Source organism: Leuciscus leuciscus (assembly GCF_965113295.1).
Source record: "Leuciscus leuciscus genome assembly, chromosome: 21".
In the NCBI taxonomy this organism is placed as follows: Eukaryota; Metazoa; Chordata; class Actinopteri; order Cypriniformes; family Leuciscidae; genus Leuciscus; species Leuciscus leuciscus.
Window position 1 is genome coordinate 33,812,576 of NC_138745.1, and position 13,809 is coordinate 33,826,384.

At 38.2% G+C, this 13,809-nt stretch overlaps 1 protein-coding gene across 2 annotated transcripts in view; it reads right to left on the reverse strand.

The window, feature by feature from the left end:
• Positions 1 to 835: 835 nt before the first annotated feature.
• Positions 836 to 13,809, reverse strand: part of dock1 (dedicator of cytokinesis 1) — a 245,900-nt gene continuing 232,926 nt past the window's right edge. The window contains exons 48-53 of one of the 2 annotated variants that reach the window (XM_082151858.1): positions 9,641 to 9,786; positions 8,828 to 8,860; positions 6,657 to 6,855; positions 5,222 to 5,387; positions 3,691 to 3,842; positions 836 to 1,762 (exon numbers count right to left, since the gene is read on the reverse strand). In XM_082151858.1, the coding sequence (XP_082007984.1) occupies positions 1,667 to 1,762; positions 3,691 to 3,842; positions 5,222 to 5,387; positions 6,657 to 6,855; positions 8,828 to 8,860; positions 9,641 to 9,786 (792 nt within the window). In that variant the 3' untranslated portion in view covers positions 836 to 1,666. The remainder of the gene's footprint in view (positions 1,763 to 3,690; positions 3,843 to 5,221; positions 5,388 to 6,656; positions 6,856 to 8,827; positions 8,861 to 9,640; positions 9,787 to 13,809) is intronic. The other variant, XM_082151859.1, reaches the window with a different exon arrangement.

Consider the following 13,809-nt stretch of genomic DNA (forward strand, 5'->3'; position numbering starts at 1 on the left):
ACTGTATGCAGGAATGGTAATATGCCAAAAAAGCATAATGGGGCACTTTTTAAAATAATATTTGAATAAAGGGTGATTTTCCTTGGCCAGACCAATTTTGGCCACAGTATAATTGTCTTAAACAGCAGTTAAAAACACAACCATATTTATTGCAGTACAGAATATTCTTCAGGACAGGAATGACCCATGTAACAAACACCAACACTGAACCGATTTTCTGTTTTTAGATGTTGAATTTTGGATGTTTAAGACCAATTACTACATAATGAACATCAGAATTACACACTTAATCAGACTAGAGCAGTGGTTCTGACTGGATGTGCTGCAACAGTGACCTTGAACATACGAAACGTCCTCCATCATATTTGCTCTCAGTGCATTAAAGATGCTGCATTGATTACGTTGATGCAATGCTTTGCTGTTTTCAAAATATTTGAGTAAAGTGAAAGCTGGCAGTGTTTATGATGCAAAAATTCCATTGAAATTCCTCTCCACACGTCATACTGAAAAGATGAATAGAAATCGAAGTGCAGCTTTTCAGGTTTCAAGGACTTGACTGATTGATAAACTTTTGAGTCCTTTTCAATTTGCAATGAATTAATACTGTGAACACAAACTGCAAAGACCTCACCTCAGACTCAACTTACCTCACTTTCCAGAGAGCGTTGACTTATTTCACAGTAACCTGGAGTAACATCACAAACAGCAGACAGGCTTACTGCATCATGCCATTTCAGCTAAACAAAAAACTAACTATATATACACACCTTTTCTGCTCAATTAAATAATATAAAATGTATCGCTGCTTGTGGTTTATAAAATAATACAATAAAAATAAATGAAATGTTACTTTATTTTCTATTGGGTCTTGAATGGCTACATTGCTCTGGATTAGCATGAATCAAACAAGAGCCACTTTACAAATACATACATTGAGTTTATTCAGAAGTCAGTAGTGGATTTGGAGCAGTCAATGTTATCGATATGCACACTGTTGCTTTTATGTGGTTTATACGCTTGATTGGTACAATGACTTTTAGTTGTTTTCACTCCAAATGAGAAAGAACAACAACAACAAATTCAATAAAAGATATATGTAAGAATAACTTTACGGTCCCTCTCATTAGAAAATCAACCCTTTTTGGATAAAAATGCCAATTATTTATATAAACTGCATATAAAAAAAACAACATAACATGTACTTTCAAGAAAAGCAATAAAATAAAATCATATATACAAACCTCTGTACATAAATGTGTATATAGTGAGGATAAAAATATCATGTAAAAATGAGAGAAAGAGGAATCTTTGATTATGAACTGGTCATGTGTCTCGATGATAATGTGCATAAAAAGCATCTTCCCGACTACGTTCCTGCCTAAAGAGAGAAAAACCAGAATTCATCTTTAGTTTTAGCTAAACATGCACCATCTGCCAAAAATCCCCAGAATTCCCTGACTCCAGTTCCACTGCATCTATATTTGCTGTTGTCTGGAGTGATTTGAGATCTCGGCTTGGAGCGCTGATCCGGCAGTGGACACACAGAGACGTTATGAGAAGGACTGAGGTGAGCGATTCATCATGCCATACTGTCAGGGATACTGACGTAAAATCATTGGATGAGGGCCGATGTGGATGTCTCCGTTTGACACTGCCGTCTTCTCTCTTACTGGACGATCCCCGAGTCGATGGAGGTCTGCTTTCTCGTGGTCTTTGGAGGTGGAGGTGGAGGGGTCTTGCTGGGTAAGGGGGGCGGAAGGTGCTGGAACAATGAACAAAAGAAGAGTTTTTAAGACAAATGCAATTCTTCATTATAAGAGTCACTGATCTGCATCCTGAAATCAAATAGTGCAGCTTGTCTCTAATAAACTCGCCATTACATTAATAAAGCCGTTCCTTTCTAGAGTCAAGACATGATAATCTGGTCTCTTGATATGAAGATGTTTGAAAGGAATTAATGAATCAATGATTGAATAAATAAATAGTAATTTTATATTTTGTTAATTTTCACATAAAATAACAAAATATTTATATTTTAAAATTTCTAACCTTAAGTAACTATGAGTAATAATAATAAAGTGATAGAGAGAAAATTAAACAAAGAAAAAAGAAAACCGAAGCATTTTATATACACTTCCATTCAAAAGTTTGAGGGCAATTTTTTAAAGAAATTAATACTTTAAACCCGCCAAGATGCATTCAATTGATCAAAAGTGACAGTACTTTTATTATGTTACACAAGATTTCTAAGATAAGGTCCAAATAAATGCTGTTCATCTAAGAATCCTAAAAAAAAATGTATCATGATTTCCACAAAAATATTAAGCAGTTTTCAACATTGATAATAATCAGAAATGTTTCTTGAGCATCAAATCATCATATTAGAATGATTTCTGAAGGATCATGTGACTCTGAAGACTGGAGTAATGATGCTGAAAATTCAGCTTTGATCACAGGAATCAATTACAGTTTACAATATATTCACAATATTACTGTTTTTAGATAAAATAAATGCAGTCTTGGTAAGCAGAAGGTACTTTTAAAAAACATTTTGAGAAATCTTACCAACCCCAAACTTATCAATTTATAAAATAATATATTTTCAGACTGCAGAACTTCAAACGGTTTCAACCTTTAACAGTAATTTCCCAATACTTCCAGCAGCTGCAGAGAAGTGCAGGTTCTTCTGGGTTAATTAAAGGGTGTCGGATTTAGAAGTAAAACCCCTGCAGAGGCAGAGAGAAAGAGAGATAGAGAGAGAGAGAGAGAGAGAGAGAGAGAGAGAGAGAGAGAGAGAGAGAGAGAGAGAGAGAGAGAGAGAGAGAGAGAGAGAGAGAGAGAGAGAGAGAGAGAGAGACAGAGAGAGAGAGAGAGAGAGAGAGAGAGAGAGAGAGAGAGAGAGAGATGGAGAGAGAGAGAGAGGGAGAGAGGGAGAGAGGGAGAGAGAGAGAGAGAGAGAGAGAGACAGAGAGAGAGAGAGAGAGAGAGAGAGAGAGACAGAGAGAGAGAGAGAGAGAGAGAGAGAGAGAGACGAGCGCTGGTGATCAACGCCACGTCGAGTCGCTCTGGTCAGCGACAGCACACACATCTTCATTCACACAGTCGTGTGGACAGTGTTGATCATGACGAGAAGCGTCAGCATTCCCATCAGCACTGTGTGGCACACTGACATTCAGTGACGCTGCAGCCACACACACGCACGACCGCGGATACATTACTGCACTTTACAAATACACTTTAATATACGTAATGCTGTCATAAATTATAGTCATTTTAGAAAAGACAGGTATTAAAGTTAGTACATATTCTGAACCGTATCCTTAAATGTCCGTCTAGTTTGAACTTGCCGCTTGCTTGCAACTGCTTTCTCCGAGGAAGCTTTGCATTTAAAGAGCTAATAAAATATTTCGACTCAGATCAATATTTCATGTCTAATTATTTACTTATGTGGCGAGTAGCCGTGCAATAAGCAGGATAATGTACATCCAACTGGTTGTTATCTCAGAATAAACCCCTTCAGGTTCAAGATGCAAGACCTGATCACCCTGTCAGGGTTTATTCTGCAATAACAACCAGCTGGATGTACATTATCCCTTACATGATCATGTAAAAATAATGGAAATGATGATCATGCAATAAACGTCTTTATAAACATGCAAGTCTTTGACGGATGTTGATGATGCGTTATACCCGCGGGTGTGGCGGTGGTGGAGGGGGTGTGGTCGGACTGGCCAGGTCTGAGTTGTCCATTAGGTTTCCATAGTCACCCATGCTGCTCTTGACAGGAAGTGGGGGCGGGGTTTCCCCCTTATCTCCATAACCCGTCCCATTCAGCTCTAGATCTGCACAGAAACAAGACAAGAGTGCTGTTCAGATCCACATCATGATGCATGAAACTATATATCTGCAAAAACATCAAATGTGTCTACCAAAACTAGCCAATGTGTAAATATCATTGCATTCGATAGCAAAATATTAAATCAATCAGAATTTACTCTAAAGAAAGGTACAAAAGCAGTTTTCAAGCAAAACATTTTTACTAAAAGATGAAAAAAATGAAAAAAGTTAGTAAAGTGCACAAAAGTAAAGTGCAGTTTCATGCAATAACATTCAGAGATTTTGACTTGTGATTCTTATGAAGTATTAAACGCAATGCAAATGTGATATCTGCGGTTTGAGGAGGACTGCGTGCTCATTTTCCACTGAATAATCTAACACAGAGATGACGACACACAGTGCAAACTCAGGATTCAGACAGTGGGCTGAACCCATGGGAGAGTAAACGCCTCGCAAAGCCTGAATCCATTACACATCTTCACAAGCGGCGAGTGGGAGACTGGATCAGACTGGCTTTCATGTGAGGGATTGAACACTTCTGCAGAGTTTCACATCACAACATTACGTGTGTGTGTCATCACACTACAGCATGTTAGGGAGCATATGATGTCAGCAAACATGTCATATATTGGGGGTGTGGCTTTAAGTTCACCCAAAAATGACTAATCCCAGTTACCACAGTCATTCATTTCCATGAGGAAAATGAAGGAAAAAAGAAGTTATTCATAAAAAGATCTGGATGTTTTTTTCTGCTTTGAATAAAGCCAAACAACATAACTTAAAAGATTTGTATTCATCTTTTAACAGCGAATATTCAAATAAATGAAAATGAAAATGTCACTGCCATTCAAAAGTTCAAAAGTCTTACCAAATGCAAACATTTGAATGATAATGTAAAACAGACTGAATGACTTGGATAGTTTTCAGCAATTTCAACTTCTAAAATATAATTATGATTTATGTTCATCAGAGGACAATATGTGATGCCAAAACTAGTGCTGCTATATTTCAGTAGATCAAGGTCATTGCACTTTTATTTAATATTTAAAATATGTAACAAAGTCTGCTGGTGTTCAGATGTGTGATTATGATATCTTGCTGCTGAATTTATTCTATTTGTCTTTCAGCTTGTTTTAGGATTGGCAAAAAAAAAAAAAAAAAAGAATGTTCAATTAAATGTTTTAGGGTGTTTTTTCCCCAAAATAGCTCAACCTTTTGTAAAATTAAGTTACTTAAAACTTTTTTTTTATCTCCCACAGGTTGGCAGGGCTTCCTTGCCAAATATCTATACTAGCTTGCTTTAGAAAAACGTGCCTAATTTCATCATAATTCAGAATAAAACTTCTAGGGGAAATGTCAGATCAGTGTGATGTATGACACGTACTGGATCCAGTCAGTAAGCTGAAGTGTAGTTTGACCCGGGGGGTGATGGGAGGCGGGACGCTGGGCACAGACGGGTTGGCAGGGGCTCCTGGGGACACGGACAGTCTTTTCTCACCCAGTAAGTTGATCACCTGACTCTTCGGCCTCTGGGGCCTCAACGGACTGATCTGGAGAGATGAAAAGATGACAGATAAATACAAGAGAGTGAACCGCTGTTTCTAGGAATCGCTATTTAAGGGATTCCATAAATCAGGACTAAAAAAGACGACCATAAAAAACTGTGACCATGAAAACAGCACTGAGAGGATATATAGACAATGATAACAGTGGAAGAAAAAAAAAAAAGTAACAGAGTAAAGAACAGCAATTCAAACAGCTCAGGTCCATTTACATGAGCATACAGGTTTATTTCATGCATAATTCAGCAGGCTTATGAATTATTCCAGTTATAAATGCCCATCATTAATGTACGATCAGTAGAAGTTCACACACAGGATTCAGGCAGCAGAATAAGTCACTCTGAACATGCCGACATGTTTAAACCTGCGTTTATTGAACACTTTTTGTATTGTGGCAACTGTTTTTTACATTCTTCTCTGACCAAAATGGATTTCAATTGAGTGAAATAACATTTATGGTAATGTGCAAATTTATGAAAATGTGCATCAAAATGTAACATCGAAATCAACAAAATTACTATAAATATATTCAAAATGAAAATGTTTAGCAGGAAGATATTATTTGGCATCAGACGAGGACATTAACAATAACGCTTAAAGGTAAAACTAAATAGAAAATAAAAATAACCAGGCGGGCTTGTTGTCAACATGACAGATTAATTAAGCAGCAAATCAGATTTTTCAGCTCTCTCTTTATCAGTTGAACTGCAGAGGTCAGCGGCCTTATGAAAGGGTCAAGGTCATTATGATGTATAAAAGACAAACGATCCAGAAGGTCCAGGGCAGAGTAATTACATGCGCTAGTTTTCTTTATTCAGAAGCGTAAGGTGATGTGCTTCTACAATGAAGTCTGTGAGGCCTGTGAATGGGTCAATTTGAACCGCTCGGGTTCATTTGGTGTTCATACTCAAAGAGATTGAAGAAACTTGTGAGAGCAGATTCTGATTCAGCCTCAAAAAGAGATGAAAAAGACAGCTTTAGGAACGACTGATTAAATGGAAAGCAGGCAAAAGAAAGTCTTTCGGTTTACAAATGTTGTCCTCGGTTTCTATTTCTATCGTGTCACAATAGGTATCTCTGTTCACAATAAAATCCCACTTCTCCTGCTTCTCATAGCTGTGTATTAAACATCAGATGATTGCCTGTGATTTGATGCTGCATGTTGTAAGTTTGATCCTGGAAACGTGTCGTGGCAGTGAATGATCTGTATTTGTGCATGGATTTGGCACGGTTGTGTCTGTATGAACAGATACTCACAGTCTCGGACAGTATGACCGCCTCACTGGGCTGCAGGGGAATATCAGCGGTCTTCAGTTCCTTATCAAACAGCTCCTGGTGTTTACTGTTCCTCTTCTCCTTCTTTTTCTCCTTCCTGTCTTTCTCAGGTTCATCTCGATCCAGTTTATCCTGGGACTTACAGTGCTGCTTCTTTGGTAAAAGAGGCTCCAAGGCAAATCTACCCGATGAAAGAGAAGAGGAATCAAATGAAAAGAGGAGGACAGAGATAATTGAGCGGCGGGTACGTTTTATTGGATAAGACGGCTGGGCTGTTTAATATTAGAGAGAAGCCTCTTATGAAGTCTTGAGCAAATATTAGCACTCATCTGACATTTAGCTCCAAAAAGCACATTTCTGGTGTACAGTATCTAGTGTCATGGCAACCAACCATATTAGCTGATTGAAAATAATACATTATTTTTATTTCTGATATCAGGATTCAAACTATTTTCTTTTACAGCTGGCCCTGTTCTTACTTGTACTTCCCTATATTTTCACAGGCCTCACCACAAATGTTTCACAGGCATTCCCACAGGTTTTGTGCTCAAACTCAAAGTGTGCACACATAAACTCGCCTCTCTGTACTAAATTAAGTTATTTGAGCTGCTTATTGCACGTAAACAATCAAATACACACAAAATAAATGTAAAAATACCGGTCTTCAAATAATCAAAGTCAGTTATGTTTTTTAAGTGAATGTTTACAGTTGAGAGAAAACGCAAGTTTAACAGTATAACGGATCAATGCGTCAGGTCTTAAAGTGACAGCAGCCTAATAAACCTGCTGCCAAATTATGAGATATTATTACAAATATCTATATGGCAGTTTCCCCCCATGGTATCGATGTCAAAATTGTGGCCAGTAAAAATGCTGATTGGCTGGTAACGTTTGGAAAACCACTAGGTTTTTAAACTTTTATAAATTTGCAATGGTAGCTGGAATATAATATTTAACAATATTCAGCTATAATACAACTATGTGGGCTATAAATTACTCTGTGAAAGAATAACATACAGTGACCTGTGTATGATTTAACACAGCCAAACTGATGCATGAAAATATAGGTAACCAACGATATCTAAATACCAAATAAATCAACAAAAAATCTGCAATAACAGTGTTTAATAACTCAAAGAAAAGCAAATGTTTAAGTTTGCAAAGCCCAAAAGCACATGACTGATGAATGAATGTAAGATGCAGCAGCACCAACTCGAAGCGCTCTCACACCGGCTTCATACTGATCTGCAGTTTCACAGACTAAATGAAAACTACAGTACGTGAACCTAGACGGCTCAACTCTGCAAAGAACAACTGTGTCATCACTATTGGATTTCAGATTCAAAGCTCAGAACAAACTAGTTTCTTAAAAATGCAGTGATGCTGGAGAGAAATCATACACCATCCATGCAAAAGCGAATATCTCCACTTTAAAGCGTGTGTGTGCATCATGTCCGCTGACCTGCCCGATAATGAGACTCACAGGCAGTTTTGTAAAGCGGAAAGCAAGGAAAAAGGGAAGCAGAATGTCTGGCTCTCATAATCAGAATCTTGGGCTCAAGCGAATCAAAGAGCTTTAATGAGATGGATTAACTAATCAAATGAAAGCTCTTGTGAAGTGGTGCCCTTCACAATTAAATACCAGCGGAGGGCATCGCTGATAGAATCACTCTCTTCAAACACGCACTAATTAATCCTTAAGGTTGGCATCTGTGTGCCTGCCACGCTAGACTGGCACCAACCTTTCAGGGTATCAGGGTAAAAGAGACCGAATAAAGCACTGAGACCACATGCATTACAGTGATTTTAACACAGGTAAAAGGTTGACTTGGACACACAGGCAAAGTGGTGTACTTAAAACCCTTAAATGCTATAAAATCACTGAAACGCATACTGTCCTCAGATCAGTTTATGTCTGTTTTACACATATAAACCCATCTGATCTGATCAGCTGATTCTGTATATGAACTGATGGAACTTCTTAAAGCGCAGTAAAATGATCTGGGAGGCACAGCCGGAGCTGGACATGTGACGTGATTCAGGTGCATCTGTAAGCGTGTGGATGAGAACAGACCGCCCACAGAGAGACAAGATGGAAATGACAAAGAGCGGGAAAGAAAGATTACGGGAAAGAAAAAAACACACACTCCAACCTATGAAGTGTTCCTGTACTAGTCCTCCAACCGCTGAAAGAAGAAAATAAATCATTGTCAAGAATCCAGCCAGTTCAATAGAGGTCTGAATCAATGGTCTAGTAATAAGGGTTTTTCCAATGCCTGATTCTGATATCTAGCGTAGAGAGAGATTTATATTCTTCAATTTTGTGCTTATTTAAAATTAATAATCCAACAATATGTCTGTGTGTGTTGGAAATAAGAAGTAAAAGGTTTAATCTCAGACACTGATCCAGACCTATGATAAATGCATTCATTTTTTTGGTTATTTTGTAAATACTGCGTTCAAAAATACAGTAAAACCAGTAATATTGTGCAATACTATTAACATTTAAGATATCTGAATATATTTTAAAATGTAATTTATTCCTGTGATCAAAGCTGAATGTTCAGCATCATTACTCCAGTCTTCAGTGTCACATGATCCTTCAGAAATCATTCTAATATGATGATTTGATGCTCAAGAAACATTTCTGATTATTATCAATGTTGAAAACAGCTGTGCTGCTTCATATTTTCTTTACAGGATTTTTTACAACATTTATTCAAAATAGAAATATTTAGTAAAATTACAATTGTCACTTTTGATAAAAGTTTTGATTTTTGATCAATAATATTTACTATATACAGAATATATAAATCTCTTTTTCTTCCGGCGGCTCCCATGATGGGGTCGCCACAGCAGAATTATCTGAGGTTTTATGATGCAACCCAGCACTGAGAGTGCACTATATTAGTATAAATAAAGGCAAAATATCTGGATCATGTTTGTGCGTGTGTGTGTGTGTTTACCCGTCTGATCCCGGTCTGGAGGGTGAGTTGTCTGATGATATGGAGGTCACAGAGGCGACAGACAGTGGCCTCTGAGACGATGGCATGGTGAATGACCGAACCATTGAACGCGGCCGACTGCCCCGCCGCTCGTCTGACATGGGAGGCTGAAACACACAGTTCAAACATATGACATGAGAACATCACGGCATTTCAATAGTCCTTTTTAAAGAAGCCATGTAGCATTTACAAAGCCAATACTTGCACCAAAAAAGTCAATTTAGTTTATGATCATTTTTAAATTTTTCCCTAAATTAATTCTTTTGTGACTGGTAACATCTATGAGAGTATAAATATGCCAATATACAAATTTTTCGGACCATTTTTGTGTGCATTTTGGGATATCGCATAAAAACATATGCTCTAAATTGAGGAGGATCATTTTATCCGTTAAGAAGACATGCGCATAAACTACGATGGATGCACATTTACAGATTAAATACCTCGATGTGCAACAAAAACAGAGGGCATGATTGGATAACCGGACTAACCAGCGGACCAATCACATCGCACAGCATCCCAAATATTGGTTTGGTCATTCTGAAACACCCGAGCCAATGTCTGCCATCAGAACGGTTGAGTATAAGCAGCTCTCTTTGTGTTCCCAAACACCAGGCACTCTGATCGCAAGACTGCATGACAGTGTTTATTTCAGTCATTTATGAAGTAGGAAAAGAGCAACGTCTTCCCTGATTGTAGAAACTTCAATTATTATTACAGAAACTTCAGTTATTATTACAGAATACACATATTTTGAGCCAATTTCCGAGGGAGTGACAATTTTTCTTTCTTGAGTACATGGAATGGAAACGGTGCTTTATTCGCAAACCTTTTAATGCAATATCCCAATTTTGCACATAAGTTTGGATAAAAACACGGACAGACAAACTTCGATTCCCGCGGCACATGGGCCAAACTCAGTGAGTGTGTGTCTGCGCATCCTCAGGTTTCGTTTCCCCTGACCTTTTTCTATGTGTGAATCTGCACATTTCTGTGCGAGTATGAACCACTCATACCTTCCTTATCTTCCTCCTCTCGGTCACGTTCGCCCTGCGCTGCCCTTGAAACAGATATGTAGCGCAGCAGATCACGTTCTCAGACTTCCACACACTGTATAGGAGGCATCGCTGCTAATTCTAGCACTTTCCCAGGGCGCAGTGATCAATATCTGCCAGCTACAGTAACTATCTGTCTCTCTCTCTCTCATGCTTTAGATCTCTTTATCTACCTGTCTTCCATACTCTTTTGTCCCCGTCTCTCATTCCCTCCTATAGACTCCCAGCATTCTCTTTTCAGCTCGTCTGTCCAGACTGGAGGAAAGTAGCGATTCTTTAGAGTGTGTTTAGAAATGTCTTTGTCACAGTTACAAACACACACATTCACTCAGTGTGTCTCAAAATACAGCTGTGTGGGAACTTTCCGATCTCTCGCTCTACTTTTCCTCACTGAAGACAATGTAATGTCAGGCTGCATTCATCTAAGGTAAGGTTCCTGGCACCAAATACTGTAAAAATGCCACAGCCAAGTTGCTGAAGGCTGAAGAGTATACATGTAAAAGTTGATATGTAATATTTGCCAGTCATATGGTTATGACATCAAATAACATGAAGAGCATGCTCGGCATTGTTTATGTCTAGTACATCAAACATAATTTCTGAAGAGCAATACTATTTAAGTGATCATATCATGGAAAACAATATTTAATGTAAATACTAAACTAAGTTTTGCTACATAACTGATTTTCTATAGCATCAGGATGTGAATATAAATACTACTCTGTAAAAGGAAGAAGGTAAGATGTTCAAATTCATTACACAAATTGCAATGGCATTTCAATCTGAAGTGTTTTTTTAAAGAGACTCATCAATCATACATTAAAACTACTATGCTATATTAAGTAATTTATTTTCTTTATAATAATAATAGTTTTTTTTAAAGTAAAATTAATGTACCATTGACTGACATGCTCTTGTGTCAGTGCTGTCACACTTAAGTTAATGACTCTCAATAACACCACTGATGAACTACATGATTAAGTTGGAGGAAGGTATTACAAAAATTACCAGTCTGAAGACAATTTTGATGATAAAGCTATCTTAATGTGATTAACAACATACTGATTAAACCACTGGAATAAATCTAAATATATAAATATTTAAGCATGTACACAGATATTTTCTTACTTCAAATAACCATTTAAAAGATTTCCCGTTTTCCTAAAAAACGTTCCTCACCAAAATAGTAATGTTTTTCCATATTAATAATAATACTTAATGAATTCATTTTAAACACAAAATGGTTAAATACTAGCCTGGGAAAACCCAGACAAACTTCCAGCAAATTTAGATTTGCTCTGCAAGTAGTCTGGCAAAGAGCTCATTCAAGCCCATTTCTAATCCGTCCAAATCGAGGCACCAATCAGAAACGATGAGGCGGGCTTTACACGATGACAATCGCTCTGATTGGTTTTAGGTCGATCCAATTGCGCCCAGAGGCATTTGAGCGTCGTCCGTTGGTGAAGCGCAGCAACTTTTAAATGCATTATTATATTAACATTGCAAACACATGAGGACAGTCTCCATGAAAGACCCACTGGCAGGTGAACGTGCTGCTACATTTCTCTCCGAAACAGTAGGAAATTAAATTAGATTTAAGAGAGGATTTGAACTGTGACAAGATGATTGACAGGGCAGTTTACGTGACAGGACGCACGCGACAGATCCGTCCGATAAAGATGACGAAGTAGTATGTCCCAAAGCGTGCCTACTTTTTTGCTACACATTCAGAAAGTAAATAACTTTTCTTCACAAAAAGAGTACATACTTTTATGGCGTAGTGCAGGGGTGTCAAACTCATTTTCACTGAGGGCCACTTCAGCATTATGGCTGCCCTCAAAGGGCCGGTTGTAACTGTAAGACTTTTAAAATGTTAATATATTGTCTCTTTATTTGATTATTACTTATTTAAGTTACAAATATTGTATATGCATTTGCAGGGGTGTTTCTAGGTTTTAAAAACATCAGGGGATGAGCCCGAAACATCAGGAGCTGGGTAATAATGATTTGATACAGATAATATTATATTATATATGCAGGGGCAAACTGGCTCAAAATTCAGCCCTGGCACTGTACTAGCCACACCAGCACACATTACCACACAGTCATGCGCATTCAAATGTGAGGTAGTTAGGGGGGTTCGGGGGCATGCTCCCCTGATAAAATTTGGATTTCTCTGACCTACATATGTGCATTTTAAGGTGTTTAAAGGCCAAATTTGTTTGGGATAACAATAACTTTAAAAGCATGTCAGTGGGCAGTAGCATAAATTATTTGTCAAGATAACAGATTCTTAAAAATGAGAATGAGGATAAATGTTGCAATGAATGATCCACACTACAAAATGGAAATGCAGAATGTTTCTGCTTATTGTTGACAATACACATATTCCAAACGGGAATGGCCTTAAATGAGAAATCTTTCAAGGATTACTTTGCAAATTTCATGTCGGCACGTTTTTTAAGCGGACTTTGCCTTTCCAATGAGCGTGAGCAGAACTCGCAACACTCACACACACACACGGAGGTTGCTTGCGGAACATTGAGCAGAACGCGCTGTGGACACGGAGCGGAGAGCACAGCGCAGTGAGCGCACACACACAGCGGAACCGAGGGGAACGGAACGAAGTTATGCATCTTCGGAAGCGGACTCGCACGCAAAGTCGGAGGGGCGCGGCGGCTTTTTAGTATATTTCGGCCAAAAAACGAAAATGTTATTTTCGGCCGAAAATTTTCGGCAGCCTAAATTTTATTGCATTCCTAATTTTAAGACACCCATATGCTCTCGCGGGCCACATAAAATAATGTGGCGGGCCGGATTTGGCCCGCGGGCCTTGAGTTTGACACATGTGGCGTAGTGTAACTTAGGGACGCAGCATATGGCTTTACACGATGATGATCGCTCTGAGGCATTTGAGCGATGTCCGTTGGTGACGCCCCTTTGGAAATGAGTTATTAATGAAGCTTTGCCAGACCATAACTCAGTTACTACTGAGAATGGTCTGGTTTTAACCAGGCTGGATAAATACTAGTTTAACTGTACTAGTTTTTACATGCATATATTGTAATGCTGTAG